This window comes from Heteronotia binoei, chromosome 8 (genome assembly GCF_032191835.1).
Source record: "Heteronotia binoei isolate CCM8104 ecotype False Entrance Well chromosome 8, APGP_CSIRO_Hbin_v1, whole genome shotgun sequence".
Lineage (NCBI taxonomy): Eukaryota > Metazoa > Chordata > Lepidosauria > Squamata > Gekkonidae > Heteronotia > Heteronotia binoei.
In genome coordinates, this window is record NC_083230.1 from 69,675,695 (window position 1) to 69,694,729 (window position 19,035).

A 19,035-nucleotide genomic window follows, 5' to 3' on the forward strand; every position below is an offset into this window, starting at 1 on the left:
TATAGGAGCCCTCTGGGGGCCTGATTCGGCCCCAAGGCTGCATGTATGACACCCCTGACTTAGAAGAAAGCCCTGCTGATTTCCATGGGATTAGTGTGTTTAAAAGTGGCCGATCTTAAATACTGGATGGTGTGATCTTTATAACCTTACCCCAAGACTGCAGTGTTGGGTAAAAGCAATTTTTAAGGGGCCATCATAGTTGCTAATGAAAAATAAAATTCTTCTGCAGCAGCCAGTCCTGTAGTGTAATTCAATCTGTTCAATAGTGAGATTTTTTTCCAAGAAGTCAGGAAATAGTAAAGGGCATGGCTTTCAAAGCTCTCCTGTCTGGTTTGCAAAAGCCTTGTGTTAATTTAATGCTTCTAAGGAACCCTCCCCCACCCCTTTCTCAGAATTCCATCTCTAAGAAATCCAGCCTGCTGCAGAACTGTGAAGCAGTTTAGTTTACAACAGATAACTCAGAAGAAATTCACTGCTTTACAAAAACTGAGAGCAACAAAAATTTGTTTTCTGGGGTTGCCCTTTCTGTTTTCTACATACAAAAAAATGAGTTTGCTTTGTAAAGTGATTCTTTAAAGGCAGATATGAATGAATGGGAGCTTGTGGTTAGAAAATGGGTGAGGCCCTGGGGTCACAGCAGCAGCTCGAAAAATGCAAAGAGATAAAATCTAGAAGCATTAAATCTTACCTGTGATTACACCTTTCCAATCAAATCTGGGCTCAGACTATAAAATGAAGTGACTAATAATAAACTACCTTGCAAATTTATCCGCCTGCTTCTGCCTACTTTCCCTACAAATCATGATCCTATTTCCCCCCCCCCACACACACACACATGCACATTCTACAGACTTGTCTCCATTCTACTTCATCAGTAATTATGGAAGGTAGTTATGGGAACTTTATGTTTGTGTCTTGTTCATTCTGATGGACAAGTATAGTTATATCAGTGCACACTTCTAATCTGTGAAATATTTGATAGCATTTTCTCCACTCATTTACAGAACATCTGTTTTCAAATAATTGTGAATGTATATTTCATTAATGCACTTATTTAATCTGTATCCTGCCTTTCCAAATGGCTTATATCATTCATCTCTCTTACGTGTTATCTTCACAAACAATCTTGTGAAGTAGATTAGGCTTCAGTGAGTGTGTGAGTGGCTCAAGGTCACCCAGCAACCTCCCATGCAGAATGGGAATTCGAACTGGGTCCAGCACTTGGCCAGAAACTTTAACTACCACACTGCTTCATTATCTTTCAATGAAGAAAGAAATACATCCATTCTAGTGACTTACTGAAGAAGTTTCCTTCCAAAGATTGGCCATTAGACTGTTATGATTATTTGGACCAGCATATTCTTTGGACAGTGAAATTATAGTACAGTACAATGACAGTTACAGTACAGTTAATTACAGTTCCAAGTAAACCATGTTCTTTCCTGCAAAAGTTGTCACAAACTTTTCCCCTATGCTAGAAGGAAGCATAAAACAATCTGCACATGTTTATATATACAAAGGTAAATAGATATCACTGGGATTTTAAAAAGTTACTCTCAAATAAGTGTGTTTAGGATTCTGAAATTTGCATTTTCCATACAAGGGCTAGTCTTGCCAAACAAGCAGTCATTGTGTCCATTGGGATCATCTCATTTTTACTGCCTTCTAGGGATCCTAAAACAGAGAATGTTCTTGCTTAGAATTTTAGAGAGGGGTTGTTTACATTAATTTTAAGGGATTTCAAAAATCATTTTGAGCAGGGCTTTTTTTGTAGAAAAAAACGCAGCAGGAGCTCATTTGCATATTAGGCCACACCTCCAATGCCATGCCAGCTGGAACTGCATTCCTGTGCGTTCCTGCTCAAGAAAAGCCCTGATTTTGAGCACTGTATTATGTAATATGCTGTTTGTGTAAGTTGTGTAAGTGTGGTAGTATAACCAAAACATTTTTGCGAGCTTTCATAGATGCAGCCCACAAACCAGTTTGTAGACCAAGTTTTTATTTTAATAGGACTATTTTAGAGCAAGTGGCTGTAGCTGTCCGCCTTCTAAACCAAAACTATTCTAGCTATCTGTACTCATAAAACAGAATGCACCATAAATTTAATTAAAAATCTTTCTGCCAAATAGCATAAACAAGATCCCACCCCTTTTCTGTTTCCTGTATCGAGATTATATTAGTAATATATGTGGAAATCCTCAAGGCTATAACTTAAAAAAATCTATTTTCACAGAACTAGCCTGCAAATCTCCATTGGAAATCTAGTTTCCAATCAGAAATTCAGTTGGATCAATGTATATTTCTATCCTTTACTGCATTCAAGCCCAGATCTGACTTCTGTGAATTTCAATGACAAGTTGAGTTTGTGTTCTGTGGACTGAGTAATAATACCATTTAATTACTGCTTTCTTCTGCTGACTTATCTTCTACTGTTTTCTCAGAACATTTTTTTAGCCCTTCTGTTCTTCCTTTAAGGGATTGGAATTGAGATTATGGGCACATGTCCAGGCTCAGAGTTTCAGTGTTGTTCTCCAGGGAAGACCCTCCACCAAAACCATACATGGTCTTGACACCTGGCAGCATTCGGCTTTTCTCTTCCTTCCACTGCAGTCCAGACAATCCTTTACTTGTGCTGGCACTGTTCCTTTTTCCTGAGAATTCTTCCAGGAGAGTGGGCAGCGAACAAGGCATTTTGCAAAAATGAAATGATGCCTGGGTATTGCTGGTGACTGCTTCTGGGGGGCATCACAGTCATGCAGAGTTGGTTCTATATGTGTTTCTTGCAAAAAGATGTATGAACTTCTTCAGGAAGAGGCATTATTATCTATCAGATCCCTCTTCTCACTAAGTGGCAGTTATAAAACCGTAAACATACAATATATCTCAAATACCATAAATGGAATACATTGCCTGGTCTCTTATACAATAAACAATACAATATCTCAGATATCATAAATGCTGGGCCTAAAATGACACCAAATGGATGTCAGCCAGGGACAAGTCTGGACATGTGGTTTAGAAGTGTGAGTAAGAGCAGCTGGCCAGCTATCGATCTCCTCCCTACCCTAGAGAAACACATAGTTTAGTGGGAGACCCATTTTTCTAAATTTTCTCCTCACTTTGGATTAACCTCATCCTCACCCAGCCTGATTTATTTCAGGAGTTCTCTAAGGTGAAAATATCCCCATAAACATCGGCGGAGAATCCTAAGTGACCTCTTTTACTTTGTCTCCTTTAAAGCTAATTCCCCCAACTGATTAGGAGACTGCCTCTTTGGGTAACAGCAGGAGATAAAGCACTGATCCAGCTAAAGTTGTGTGCAAGAAGAGCCTTTGCAAACCTAGTTATGGAGCTCTTTACAGAATAAAAGAAGCCAGGTTGGCAAGACAACAGGTACAGTATTCAGCCTAACTACATTATAGTGCTGGTGGCACACTGGCTAGGTTGTAGAGCGTGCTGTGAGCTCACAGAGAAGAATCCTGACACAGTGGAAGGCCAGAGAAAGAATTGGCTCTGTCAGAAGGCTCTTAAACATTGTTCAAAGCACTTCAAGGTACTCTGTGCACAGTGCTATGTTATTTTGCCACGTTCCTTTCCAACTTAAGATGTCCCAGTGATATCAGCCTCTAATTAATGTCCCCCCCCCCTCACAGTATACCGTATTTTGATGAATTTGCTTCTAACATTCCTTCTTAATTTGGGACTCTGATCTTTGAGTTCCCCAAACTCAAGAATTCTATCCATGCACCTCTTCCCCACCCCTGGCTTCCATTTATTTTTCTTGTTTGGGCATTTGTCCATGTCAGAACGACCTCTGCCACATCACTACCTAGCTGGACTCGACTGTGCGACTGAACAACAAAATATAGTGCTGTGTTAAAATAATAGCAGATAGACCAGTTGTCTGGAAATCTTAACCAGGGTCCTGTATTCTGTATTCAGTTTAATTTCCCAATTGTCCTCTTCCTTTATTCAGTTTTTCTTAGATGCTTTGTGAGTAAGAAGACTTGTTCTCTGGAGCACATCAAGCACAAAAATTCACTGTCAGTTTTTCAGTGTCAACCTTGCACCAAATCTGTCAGATTGACATGAAAGTGGGATCAAAAGATAAAGCCATTAACACCCTGGTACGCATACACTCACTAGCTTGTCAAAAGAAACAGGCTAATTAAATTATAACACTGTATGTATTTCCTGATTCTAAGTTTGGCACTTCAAAGCTTGCTTATAGATTTTTGCAATCTAATCATATGTATATTGGAAGGCAGTGCCACTGAGTTTAACAGGACACTTCTAAATCTATCACTCTCAGGATTGTATCCTTCACTTCATTAGTTCATGCAAATTGATTGCAATCTTGTATTAAAAATAGTGCATAATAAGAACAATAAGATTACTAGAACAGCTTTAGTTGTTAGAAAGTTGTCTGGTCGGATAGAGGGAAATGGTTAAATGTGGTCTTTTTGGAAAGGACTGCTGCTGATCAGATGTTTAAGCTGTGACCCTCTAAGTCAGGGGTGGGGAATGTCAGGCCGCAGGCCCATTTATAGCCCTTGAGATCACTTGGTCTGGCCCTCAGGGCTTGCTGACCCAAGCTGAGCCACGTGGCGGCTTCCCTGAGCCACGTGACCTGGCTGGCTGGTGAGGATCGTGGGGCCCAGCTGTGCTGTGCAGCAGCCTCCCCAGGGCTCAGCTGGCCGGCAGGGATTGCGGGGCCCAGCCACTCTGCACAGCGACCTCCCTGAGACCTGGCTGGCTGGCCAGGATCACTGTGGGGCCTGAAAAAGTCACTGTCACAGTTCAGGTAAGTTTCCCCCTCATTTCTTTATTTCCCGTTCGTTCTGTTTCTTCCCCTCATTTCTTTGTTTCCCTTAATTCCCCTTTCTTTCCCCCTTTATTTCCCTTTCGTTCCCTTTCTTCCCCCCTTTCTTTATTTTCCTTTACTACCCCTTCTTCCCCCATTTTATTTCCCTTTCTTTTCATTTCTTCTCCCCTTTATTTCCCTTTCTTTCCATTTCTTCCCCCTTTCTTTATTTTCCTTAATACCCTTGCTTCCCTCCATTTCATTTCCCTTTCTTCCTCTCTCTCTTTCTCTCTGTGGAGCATGAGTGGTGGGCATTGTGAAGGACTGCTGCTGGGGTATGTGGGTGCCTTTAAAGTTCTGCTGGGAGCAGCTGCAGTTTCTGCGTGAAGGGGGGGGGGGAGCCAGCTACCACCAGTTCAATTTGCACTTGATTATCCCAGATGGTGTGGCCTAATATGCTAATGAGTGTGTGACCCAATATTTAATATTAGGGGATATGGTCTGTACACTAATGAATCCCTGCTGGGCTTTTTCTACAAAAAAAAGGCCTGGACCTAGGCATTTGTCTAGGGCGGCTGGCAGGGGTGTGTGTGCCAAATTAGGCTCGCCCCACATGACTTCAAATAGAAAAACAATTATTTGCATTTTTTTGCCAGCCTGAATCGTTCTCCCTTGGTGGAGAACTGTTTTTTAAGTTGATAATTTTGTATGGCCTGCGAATGGTGTTATAAATATCCAAATGCCCTTGGCAGAAAAAAGGTTCCCCACCCCTGCTCTAAGTCATTGCTCTTCAAAGCCCCTGCATTCTTGTTCCTCTAGATTTGCTCACAGCAGGACTAAATGGCTGCTGCTGGCGGTGTCAGGAACTACTGCAGGTTCCACGATGTTGGGGCATAAAACATACTGTGTATGCAAAGGGAACTCACTGGGGATGTCTTCCGCTACTCCAAAATTACTTTGATCTGCCCTGAACAAGAGGGACACCTTGGGAACTCACTGGGGATGTCTTCCATTGCAGCTTGCTGGGATGACTATGGTCATTGCCGCTGAGAACTGGTAAAGGTGGAAGGGTGGGGATTTGGTGCCTTTGCTGGAAAAGTTCAGGAAGTAGCAATGGAGGCACTGTGCAGTTATGCAGCTATTACTTAGCAAATAGGAAAATATGATGCCAGTCAGGGCTTTTTTTGAGCAGGAACGCAGTTCTGGCTGGCTTGGCATCAGGGGGTGTGGCTTAATATGCAAACGAGCTCCTGCTGGACTTTTTCATCAAAAAAGCTCTGTATGAAACAATGGTGATGTCAGGGTGTGGCTTAATATGCAAATGAGTTCCTGCTGGGCATTTTCTACCAAAAAAGTCCTGATGCCAGCAAATGACATCCTCTTCTGCAGCTTGCCATTTAGTAGCTCCTCAACAGCCCTGTGTTTGTGTGGCACTGTCCTTGCGGTCTCAAATGACAGGGACACAGCATATTGGGATGATCACTGGAAACAAAACACACACACACCCTCTTCCTCATGTCCTCCTGCACTGCTGCCAGTTTGGGGAAGAGTGTAAGGAGTAAGCTAAGAACTGGCTTCTAACGCCACATAGGGCCACTCAATTGGGCTTGCTCTAGGTTCGTTTGCTCTCCTCAGTCTGCTCATGCAAATGGAAACCATCTCTTAGAGGAGGGTTATGTTTAAGCAGCAGCAGAGGATATGTTTATCCTCTTATAAAGTATTGTTTGAAGGGAGAATGTGGGCATATTGCATAGTATTGTGTGTTTATCCCATCCTTCTGAGGAGCTCAGGGTAGCCTACATGGGGTTCCCTTTCCCATTTTATCCTCACAACAGTTCTATGAGGTAGGTTAAAGTTGACCTAGTAAGCTTGATGTGAGGACTTGATCCCTAGTCTCCCAAGTCAAAGTTCGCTATCTAATCACTAGGGTTGCCAGCCTCCGGGAATTTCAGCTGATCCCCAGAAGACAGGAATCAGTACCCCTGAAGAAAATGGCTACTTTGGAGAGTGGACTTTATATGGCATTACACCCTGCTGAGGGTCCTCCTCAGTCTTCACCCTTTTAGGCTCCACCCCCAGAATGCAGGAATTTTCCCACCTCAGTTTGGCAACCTTGTTCGCCGCTACTCCAAAATTACTTTGATCTGCCCTGAACAAGAGGGTCACCTTGGAAAGTTGTCTCGCCCTGAACTGTCAGCACTATGCTTTTCCCCATCCAGTAATAGCGGAAATTCTGTTATTGCTAAATATCAAATTGTTCACAGCTTAATAATGGAGTAATTTTTATATCAATTGGCACCAGGGCTTTTTTTGAGCAGGAATGCAGTTCCACATGACCTAGCACCAGGGGGTGTGGCCTAATATGCAAATGAGTTCATGCCAGCTTTTTTTTAAAAAAGAAAAAAGGCTCTGATTGGCACCATTCATATTTTTAGAGGGAGTGATTTATCTCAGTTGTGTTGTCACAGTGTAATTTAATGCAAAGCTGGCCAAAGAATTTAGATTTTCTTTTGAATCCATTATTGGTTTTGTTTTTTGGTGCTATTTGCATTTGAAATCTGTATAGAGCCTCTAAGTATCATACTACACTAGACTTACAGTGAGTTGCATTCACTTAAGGTTGTTTTGCTTAAAAGTCTCTGAGTGCTGTAAGAGCATTTCCACAGCAGGGGGAGATTGTCCTTTTGCATTAAAGAAAATATGACCTTGCTGCACGTCTAGCAGTTTGTAAACACAGTGCAAATGCTTGGCAAGCCAAAGGTCCTCAGGTGAATGGAACTTCTGAAATTTCACCAGGCCATGTGTACAGAATTATCCACTTACCTTACAAGTCTTGTTCTTTAAAGATTTCTTGTTACTCTATAAATTTGATGAAGCAGTTAATATCAGTTTCACCTATGAGCAGCTACAAGTTCTTTCCCTGTCTGTATTTACACTTCAGATGATTACAATGTATTTCTAAAACTATTGTTTATACTTCAGTTGAATTTAGGGTTGCCAAACTCTTGGTGGTGCCTGCAGATCTCCTGGGATTACAACTGATCTCCAGGCAACAGAGATTGTTTTACCTGGAGAAAATAGCTGCTTTGGAGGGTAGAATATGTGGCACTAAAGTTCCTTACCCACTGAAGTCCCTTCCCTCTCCAAACACTGTCCTCTCAGCCTCAACCTCCAAAATCTCCAGGTATTTCCCACAGAGTGGATTTGATTTAAATCAAATTGATTTAAATCAAATTGATTTAAATCATTATTTCAATCATTAGTAAGACTTGATTTAAATCATAGTTTTCTACATAAAGGCTCATTTTTGCTGGTATAACCTTAATATTCACAATTAGATGAAGCTTTCATTTTTAGAATAACAACTGTTCATATCCGTTTTACAGTTATATAAAAAGATTTTTAATACTATTAGAAACACATTATAGATAGGCAATTATGAAATTATTGTGAGGTGAATTATCTCCAGTTTAATAGATTAATCATTCATATTTGGACAACTTTTCTGCTGTACTTTATTGGAAGGAGAAAAATAATCATTTATTTTTATTTATTTATTTTATTTATATCCCACCCTCCCAACCGAAGCAGGCTCAGGGTGGCTCACAACATAAAATTAAATTAATGAGTATTAAAATTACACATTCGATAATAAAACAGATATACAATGATTTAAACAGTTAAAACAATAAAACAGAATAGTGAGTTGGTGCTATTCTGGTGGTGACGGCCTTCTTCTACTTCTCTTAAATACTGGTGCCAAGTCAATTGAATGCCAGCTGGAAGAGGACAATCTTGCAGGCCCTGAGGAACTGCATAAAGTTCTGCAAGGCCCTCACTTCATCTGGCAGTTGGTTCCACCAGCAGAAGGCTACAATTGAAAAAATCCTGTCTCTAGTTAATTTCAGTCAGGCCTCCTTCGGCCCGGGATTACTAATAGATTTTGTGTTCCTGATCTAAGTACTTTCTGGGGAACATGTGGGGAGAGACGGTCGCTAAGGTAGGCAGGTCCTAGGCCATATAGGGCTTTAAAGGTAATAACCAGCACCTTGTAACAAATCCAGTATACTATTGGCAACCAGTGCAGTTCCTGCAGTCCTGGCTGAATGTGCTCCTAACTGTGGAATCCCTATAACAGCCAGGCGGCCACATTCTCCACTAGCTGCAGCTTCCGTGTTCGGCACAAGGGCAGCCCCATGCAGAGGGCATTACAGTAGTCTAGCCGTTGCATGGATCGAGGTGACCGTTGCATGGATCACTGTTGCCAGGTCGCCATGCTCTAGGAAGGGGACCAACTGCCTTGCCCGCCTAAGGTGGAAAAACGTGGATTTAGCAGTGGCTGCTATCTGGGCCTCCATTGTCAAGGCAGGCTCCAGTAGCACCCCCAAGCTCTTGACCTTGTGCGCCATTGCCAGTGGTGCACCGTCAAACGCTGGTAGGGGAATTTCCCTTCCCAGACCGCCACGGCTCAAGCAAAGGACCTCTGTCTTCGCTGGATTGAGCGTCAATCTATTTATTTATTTATTTGATTTATATCCCGCCCTCCCCACCGAGGCGGGCTCAGCCTACTCAGCCTAAGCTTGTAGCGCCAGGTCCAGATTTTCTGGGACACAGTCAGGCCGTCCATCCATCAGTAGATAGAGCTGGGTGTCATCAGCGTACTGGTGACAACCCAACCCATACCTCCGGGCAATCTGGGCAAGGGGGCACATGTAGATGTTGAAGAACATCAGGGAGAGCACCGCCCCGAGGCACCCCGCAGTCAAGTGCATGCCTCCAGGACAGTTCACCCCCAATCGCCACCCTTTGTCCCCGACCATCAAGGAAGGAGGAAAGCCATTGCAAGGCCAACCCCTTAAAAATAATAATTTAAATCATTTTATGCAACTAAAACAATAACATTATAGCATATGTTTGCTTAAACATCCATGTTTGTTGATGAGGTTAAACAAAATGTATTTACGTTTAAAAAACGTAAACTGTTAGCCCAACCTACACATGAAAAACTTAAATACTGTCCTCTTTAGCTCACTCGTCATCTTCATCTTCTTCTTTGTTCACAATCTGGAAAAGAAAAGCAAGCTTTCCTGCTTTGTTGGGTCCCAAACGATTTCTCAATTTTGAATGAGTCCAAAGGAAGAGAATATTCTTTCTACGCCTGCAGAAGAAGCTACTGCTGTTAAAAGTGAAATCATTATTTGAATAATCTCTAAATCCAAGTGCTTAAGTGACTTCCACCAGTTCACTAGTGTGACTTTCTTTAAAACATCTTCAGCAAACATATATTTCTTGAATGGTTCCCCCTTAGCTCTGAAGTTTAATAAAGTTGGCATTACAGATGGATGATTGCTGGATACCCATGTCATAGCTAACTCCTCTTCCTCAGCACTTAAGTTTTGACCCTGGTACCGGATATTGACAATATTTGCCGGAAAATGAGCTGGAGATAGTGCTTGTCCCATTTGTTTTTTAATGTTTGTAATTTAATTCTGTCAATGTGTAGTTCTGTTTTTAAGTGCTCATTCAGTTCCTTCCAAATTTCAGCAGCATCAGCAATAAAACAGCTATTTTTCTGTATTTTGTTTAAAGCTTCTGAAATGGGTTTCAGGATGCTCAGCATTTGTTCAACGTTTCTCTTAAGCCCAATGTTGAGGATTTTGGCCATGACAGTGCCATCTATTTTATCTCGATTTTGTTCACAAATTGTCATCAGAATATGCCAGTTCTTGATATACTGCTCAAAACAGTCCACCACAGAGTTCCAGTTGTGGGAGCATTAGCTTGGTTCCATCCATTCTTTTCAGAGCTGCTGCAGCAAAATTATTGTTATGGAAGTGTTTAGCAATATCAACAACATTAGTCTTTATGTCTGGAACACTGAAGTCTTTGGCTAGGAGGTGCAGCAAATGAGCAATGGAACTATATGTTATTAGCTTTGTATTCCCTTCCTGTTCTTCTAAATTTCTTCTCAGCTTGGATACATTTGCAGCATTGTCTATGACCAAACTGCATACTAGACATTCGAATTTTTGTTCACGTTATTATAGCTTTTGCTGCCACTTCTTGTAAGTATTCTGCTGTGTGTGCATTTCCTGACGTATCAATTGTTTGTGCAAGGAAGACTTTGCCTTCTTCTGTTGTTATACAAGCACATACAACTGGATCATTGTGGACATTACTCCACCCATCAAGACAGTTTTACCCCCCAGAGCTGTTGCACATTGCTCCATTTCTTTATGATACACTTTATCCAGCAGTTTCCCTGCAACATCTGCTCTGCTGGGTGGACTGTATCCTGGTCTCAGTGATTGAACCAAATTAATGAAGTGTGGGTTCTCAGTCAGGCGGAAAGAAGAGTTTGTTGCATAAACAAACTGGGCATTTTTGTCATCAATTAACTCTTTTTCTAATCTGCTGGTTTTTATTGAAAGCTTATCTATGGTGGTTCCAGGAGAGAAGGGTTTTTTCTTTCTTTTAGGTGATATACTGCGGGTGTCTGATGATGATGTATATGGTGCAACTGAAACACTGTCCTCCTGGATAGATAACTCTGAAACTGTAGAATAGGAGGGTGGTGATCTTGAAGGTGGATAGTTTCCAGAATCCTTAGTATTGATGATGAATTCCCCTAAACAAAACAAAATCAATGCTGTTATTTTATTATTTATACAATTTCTGCTTATTGTATTCATTGCCATGCAGCACTGCCCAAAAAGGAATATTTGCTTTTCTTCATAACTGTATCAAAATGACAGTAACATGCAGTAATAATAAGAAATATAATTTTGCTTAAACATGACAATTCAAGGCACTCTTTAAGAAATATGATTAAATAAAAATGTTTACCAACCTGAAGATCCTGCCTGTTTAAACATGTTTCTGTTGTCATCTTCATCATAGGGGAGGGACGGTGGCTCTATGGTAGAGCATCTGCTTGGGAAGCAGAAGGTCCCAGGTTCAATACCTGGCATCTTCAAAAAAGGGTCCAGGCAAATAGGTGTGAAAAACCTCAGCTTGAAACCCTGGAGAGCCGCTGGCAGTCTGAGAAGACAATACTGACTTTGATGGACCAAGGGTCTGATTCAGTATAAGGCAGCTTCATATGTTCATAGCACTTCTCATGATGTTGCCTCATTCGGCCCAACAGGCCTTGCATTTCTTTGTTACAGTGTTTGCATTTGCATTTGTATGCAGGCCTGCCTTATCAATAGGTAGAGAAACTTCATTAAAATATTCCCAAACTGGGTCTCTTTTACAGCCTGCTGCCATTATAGGTTTTTTTCCTCCAGGGAAAGAATAATATGATAAACCTCGGGTTATACACACAAAAAATCCAAAGTCTTGTGGAGTATTCTGCTCAAAAAGTTTCACTTTCATTTTTACTGCTTGCCCCTCCCTCCTCACAATTAAGTTTCTTCTTGTGCAGCTCTATTCCACTCCAAGCAATCTTTTACTATTCATTGAACTTTTTGAAACTTAGCACTTAAGGGGCTGATTCTGTGTACATAGGTTTGTAGAACAATGAGATTAAGATCTTTTTCTCAGCTCTGTTCATTTTGTAACATTTTTGCTATGTAGAGGCATGTGATCTCTGCAGACACAAATTACGGTTTTGAGAACTGCAAAACCAAGCGTCTGTGTTCTGTGATAATATCTTGTAGACAGAAAAACTGCCCAGTAATCTTACAGAAACCTCTGGAAGAGCATGACATTGTGATTGGATTAATAGTATTACCAAAAAATTTAAACATTGCATGAATATACAGCCTTATGTTTCAGAATTAAAAACTAATCCTTATTTCATGATGGAATGACCTTTGGATAATAATATATTTTCCTCAAAAAGGCATTTTATTTTAAAAAATCTGATTTAAATAAAAAAATCCAATCAAAATTTTAAAAATCCAATTTAAATCAAATATTAAATTTTAAAAAAAAATCATTGATTTTTATCCACCCTGATTTCCCAACCCAGAGCTGGCAATCCTAGTGAGATTGCAGGCAAAACAACCTAATTAATATTACAGAGCAGTTTTTAGGACCTTCAGTAAACTGGAATAATTGTGTATCTAGCAAGGCTACTTGGACAAAAAGTGAGATTTTCATAGGACTGAGGGAAGGAGTTGTAGAAAAGCAAGGGTTTTATTTCTTGTTCTGCCTCCAGTGCGCTGCATCAGAATTGGACAGTCAAAGTTCTAATTCACTTTTCTTTTAAGCCCTGGCAATTTATGTAGTGTGTCTTTGTAGTGCATTCCTGTAACTATAGCTCTCAGACATTAAACAGAAGCTCCTAAAATGTCTGATTCTGTTTCTTTTCAGGACTTGCCTTTTGATTTTAACCTTTTATCTGGAAGTGAATGCTATTTTGCACCCTGTGACATTATTATCCACATTCTCTCTTCTGCGCCTTGACAAGGTTCCTGTCTGGTGGCCCAGTGACAAGTGCACAACTGCTGGTTACTAATCGCTCCTTTGTAAGGCCAAGATGACAGTCCATGGTTAGTAAGCAATATGTGGCTTCCTGGATGGTCACATGTGATTCTTTATTTACTGTAGGGGAAGGGGGAAAGAAGCAGTGGCATAAGTACTTTAATATTTCTTAGGTGAGTATTGTCTTAGGTGGGTGTTGTCACTCAGACCAGCATTGCTGCACCATTATAGTAAATGTATATATGTGTATTAAAAATGCAGATTTGTCATTTGTAGCCCTATCCTGCAAATTCTAAGTACTTTATTTGTGTGAGTGGTCAGTTTCATTTGCATTAACTGTTGCCAGTAATTGGATGGTTTTGCCCTGAGTTGGGGAAAGCAGTGGGCCCGTTGGAGGCCAGGTCTTGGTGCCCAGGAAGTGCCGCTCTGCTAGATGCTGGGAACAAGCTACAGCTGGAGGGCTTTGATCATGCCTTCCTTGTAGCTTGTCACAGTTGTAAGTCAGAGGGATGGACCTGGACATTTTTATCCAGCCCTCTCTCCAAGGAGATTTGAATCCTAGTCTCTCCAAACCTGAGTCCAGCACTCTTAACCACTACACCACAGTTCTCTCTGGATTTGCTATAGTAAGACAGATGCATTCATACAAGTGTTGCCTGTAAGGAAATAGCATTTTTAAACATCTGAATGGAACAGTTTGCTGTAAAATGCAAGATTAACCCATTATATAATGTTCTTTGGTAAATGGTAGCTATTTTTTATTGTTGCAAGAATGAAATGGCTGTAACAGCAATTCAAAGTCCATGAAACTAACAGCTGCAATGTTCTGTCTGTGAATACTTTTCTTCTTTAAGAATATCCCCAATTAGAATTCCAAATTGGCCCAGGGGCTTGCTTCCCTTACAATTAACCATTCTATCAATAAAGTTTTGTGAGATCTTACGTGGAAGCAGAATTCAAAAGTTTATTTCAAGGGGAGATCCATAAGGGCAGTCATATTAAGAATGTGCTAATCCCAGACTTGAGCACACTACAGAATGTGTACTGCCTGAGGGTAGGAAGCTCTTCCTTAATTAAGTTGAGAACTCACATTTAATTTCTAAGGAGAAAAATGCTAGGACTTTTATTAGTGTGTGCCATCACTTTGTGAGCTCTGCTGCTTAATTCTAAACATATGGGAAGCAGAGAGGCTATAGATGCTTAGTATTATTTGAAAGGCACATGGCACAGATTCAGACGCACGCTATAATTGTGTGTGTCAAAGTTGCTCAGTGGTGAGATGAAAACACTGTGTGTTGCACACTCACTGTGTTCTTTATTTCTTCTTGCAATGGATTCACTAACTTGTCTTGGGATAATAAATAGAAAGTCCAGTGGCACCTTAAAAGCTAACAGTGTTTATTTTAGCATGAGTTCATTTTGAGTCTGGATTTAATTGGCCCCATCATTGCCCTCCACGCGGGGCTGCTGGGCCCCCTCCTAGACCCACTTACTCATGAATAGAATCATTTCTATTTCCATCTGTGAAGTACTGCAAGGTTTCTGACCCTGACCTTATTCTCCTATCTCCCATTGCAGACAGGCTGTGCCTGAATCAGAAATCCAAAGACAATTGGGGAAACTGTACCCATGAAATATTCCGTTTTAGAAGCTGCCTGGCTTTCATAGAGCCTGATTTATTCCAAGCATCAGTGTCTTTGATTATGCCTCTTCTGTTCTGTATAGCAATATTTATAAGGTTTTTTCTTGCAATGGAGTAATGAAACCAACTTGTATTTGGAAGCAGACCTCTGCAAACGAACAGTTATTCTGAAGACTGGCTTAGCATGAACCCACTAATCTTTATCAGTGCTTAAAATGGATTTCAGTGCAGTCCTTTGTTTATGCAGTCAGTCGTACTTAGCATTAATCATCTCATGACCTCGTCTTTTTTTCTCTTTGTTAGTCTGTCTGTCTTTCTTCTCTGTCTCTGCATTTCTTGAAAGATTGACTTGGGTGTGCAAAACGTAGTCTCTTTATATTTGATGCTTATGTAGCTGATTCCAGATGCTGCTTTACTTAGTTTTGTTTTTGTAGATCATCATATCGTTTTCCTTCAACATCTCTATTATGGAGTGGGCTTGAACTTACTTTATGCTTTGTCATAAAGATTCCTATTTTTGGAGAGACACAGCCTACCATTTTTGCTGGTGTGAGGACCAGTTGTGGGTTTCCAGAATGGATTTCTCACAATGTAGGAAGTATAGATTTTGATGAGATCCTGCTAAAGGAAATGAAAGCTGTTATTCTCTCAGAGTCTATTATATTATCTCTGTATTATAGAAAAAGCTGAATTCATGGATATGCAGCTCTGTCATAGCATACAGAGAGACATTAAATAGTCTTTGAACAAGAGCATTCAAAAATTACACAAAGGATTTTTTTTTTATTTGCGCAAGTATTAATCATAGTTTCTGTTATGTATAGATTTGGACAAGGTAGTAGAACATTTGTTTTCCCTGTATGAGGGCATTTACAATAAATGTGAAAAATTTTATCATCATAATATACTATACTATTTTATTTGTCAAATATTTCTCCAGCATAAGAAATCATCTTGTCATATACAGTAGTAGATTTCTTCCTGCAGAAACATATACGATACTTTTGTTCCACTGAAGTGTATGTGTAGGCACTCCCATAATTTTTCCTGTATTAATTACATTCCTTTTAATACTCTTTTACACTCCCATCATTACTGTGAAAATGGAGGGAAAAGCACTTTAGAGGAAGCATTTTTTTACTTAGCCTAATTCCCATGATTTTTACAACAATGTTACTAGCCATGTGGAACTATAAAAACTGAAAGAATGATGTCAGAGCCAAGTGTTCAATCCCTATCTAGAGGCGTTTATCATCTCATAAAAAGGCATGAGCAGAAACATCAGAGAAACAGCTTTCCTGGAAACAAAGCCAGTGGTGAGCAGTTGCTATGACTGCCGTGCTTCGAGGAACATATGGCCTTTCAGGAATCTCTGGAGACATTCCCGCTGTGCTGGACTAATAAACAGTTGCTACAGTATGAGCATAACCGCAGCAGCCAGCAGCCTTTGCTTATGGAAATGCTGTCTTAGTCACAAGCAGGAAGCTAGATGTAAAAAGCACAGAAATAGCATAAGGATTTTTCCCTTAGGCAGAACTATTTTTATGCAACTAAATTTACTATACAAGTTTCATTCTCAACAGTACTCTTATACTGGACAAACCTTAGCGAGCCCCTGCACTGCCACTTCATAGTTGCTTTTTGTGCTGTTTGCAGCTCTCTAAATCAGCAAGTAGAACTTTGAAAGATTCCTCTGTGTTGAATGTAGGAACTGTATTGCTGTTTCTGGAGACCATTGTTCTAGCAGTAGGGAAGCTTTTAGGCCTCTAGAACTAATGCCTGATGTTGCACTTGAGCATTTTTTCTTTCTATCTTTTTTTTGTCAGCATGGCCTTAAGGCCTGTGTGCTCTTCTCTTCTGTTCCATAGTCATCCATTTGTTTATATACGGTGCTGAAAGTGAAGGTCCAGAAAAGGCTGTGATAAGTGCTTAAAAGCAGCTGCCTCCTTCTAAAACACTCTTTGGAGTCTCCATATACAATCTGCTCTGAATGGTGCAACCATCTGCTTTGCTTTGATTGTATTTGTCAAAAAAGGAATGGGGGGAACACTGCTGTGCCTCAACATTCTTTTGATGCTGAATAGGAAGTCATACTTTGATTACAACTATCATGCTCTATTGATGGAAACTGTGGACATGATACTGGAGCATATATTTCACAATGAGGTTGGGTTCCTTTTTTGTTTTTTAGAGAGCTATTTTTCAGTATTCATATTCAGTTATAATTGGTACAATGAATGGTATTTATCTCCCATTTTGACACCATTTCCAAGACAAAAGAAGGGAAGGACCAGTTCCAGATTATTGAGTCATAGAATCTAGATGAAATCTCAAGTTATCAATTTCATATTTTGTATTATTAATCTTCAGGAAGACTGTTTTTGAGCTTGGTGAGAATGATAGCAGTGGAACTTCATTAGGCTGCCTGCACATTCTCTTGGAGCCCTCTGGGATGTATTTTCTTCATGCTGGAGATCTTACATTACAAGTGAGGATGGAGCATTTTGGTGGTTGCTTGATAATTGACAAATGAGTTTCTCTATCACCTCATATCAGAAGAAGTAGGAAAAATACTCCAGATAACTGAAAAACTACCATCAAGTGCTTCATAGGGCCTCCATGTACAAAGGCACAAAAATGACACCTTTTTTGTGGGGTTGGGAAAGAATGTCATGGACTTTAGTTTGTTCCCTGTGCCAATTCAGGTACTTGATTTCTTCAGAGCCTTATGATAGGATTTGCTGGTAAGGTGTCCCTGGTGCATCCAGTGTTCTTTGAACTCTCCCTTTCTTCTAGTAGTAAAAGCTTCAAATACTTCATGTGTGCTATAAATGTGCTATAATTTTTCATATTAACATATTTGTACTTTTTTCCTCCTAGGGGATGAAATAGTTGGAATTTCACAATGCATTTTGAAGAATCTACCAACTGATCAGCAGTTGAACAAACTTGCTAGAAGACTTGGGCCTGAATGGGAACACATAATATTGTATTTAGGCTTGACACACAATGACATATACTATTGTAAAGCCAATCATCCCTACAATGTCCAAGCACAAATTGTGAGTTCATTTATTTTATGGAGACAACGTTTTGGGAATAGAGCTACTATTGAAAATCTATGTGCTGGTTTGAAAGTGGGAGAAATTGACTCTTCTGTGATCCATGAGATGATTCAGTGACCTTGGATCCAATCAAGGTTCTACATTCCTGTTTCCAGCATGAAATTGTTAATAAAAAATAAATCCAGCAGATTCATTGAACTGTTTATCAGGTTAAAATGGGGGGAGAGGGGGACAAGATGTCTTTCAGTCTCTTAAAAAATGAAATATTCCATTGCCTTTGCCTGTTGTGACCAGGAATGCTTTTCAGTGATGCCTGATTTATAAAATTCTGTCTTCAGTGATTTGTTGATATTCTCTTTTCATTGTCACATTAAAACTATTAAATGCTTGATTTTTTTGCTACTGTGCGTACTTTTTTATTTGATGCAAACATCACACATTTCTGCTTCTGTTTCCTGTTGAATAATGTTATAAAATCTACAAACATAGATTCTGTCAGATTCTGCTGACATTTAGTAAATGTGATTGGTCAAAGATTCAGGAACTGATGGGCAACATGGAACTTTTGGTTTCTGTGACATTTTTGATGTAGTCAGCATTTGCAGACTTTAGAAGCAACACACACACATAATTACAGTTTTTTATGTCTTGGGGAATAGGACATAGCTGTGTTAGCCTGTTACAGCAAAACTATTAGCGTGGCACCTTTAAAAAGCATGAATGACTGCTATGCTAAAAGAAACCTGTTACCCTTTAAAGTGCTACTAGACACTGGTTTATTTTTGACAGAATGGTTTATTCTCTAATTGTAAAGAACAAGTAGAGCCAACATGCTATTCTGGCCAGTGTCTGACTAGAATAAGAAGCTTGCAAAAAGGTTTGCCTGTTACAACAAAATAAAACAAAAGTCCATTTAGCACCTTAAAGACAAGATTTATTTCAATATAAACTTTGTAAGTCTTGGCTCATTCCTTTAAATATGTTATTAGTCTTTAAGGTGCCCCTAGAATTTTGTTTGAGGATAGGAAGACCTGGGTTCAGATCAGCACTCAGCCACTGGCTCACTGGCTGAGCTTCAGCTAGTCATGATTTCT

General features: G+C 40.1%; 1 protein-coding gene across 2 annotated transcripts in view; it reads left to right on the forward strand.

The window, feature by feature from the left end:
- CRADD (CASP2 and RIPK1 domain containing adaptor with death domain) overlaps positions 1-18,343 on the forward strand; it is a 63,851-nt gene extending 45,508 nt beyond the window's left edge. For both annotated transcript variants that reach the window (XM_060245189.1, XM_060245188.1), the window contains exon 3: positions 17,757-18,343. In XM_060245189.1, coding sequence (XP_060101172.1) covers positions 17,757-18,058 — 302 coding nt within the window. In that variant the 3' untranslated portion in view covers positions 18,059-18,343. The remainder of the gene's footprint in view (positions 1-17,756) is intronic.
- Positions 18,344-19,035: the final 692 nt, after the last annotated feature.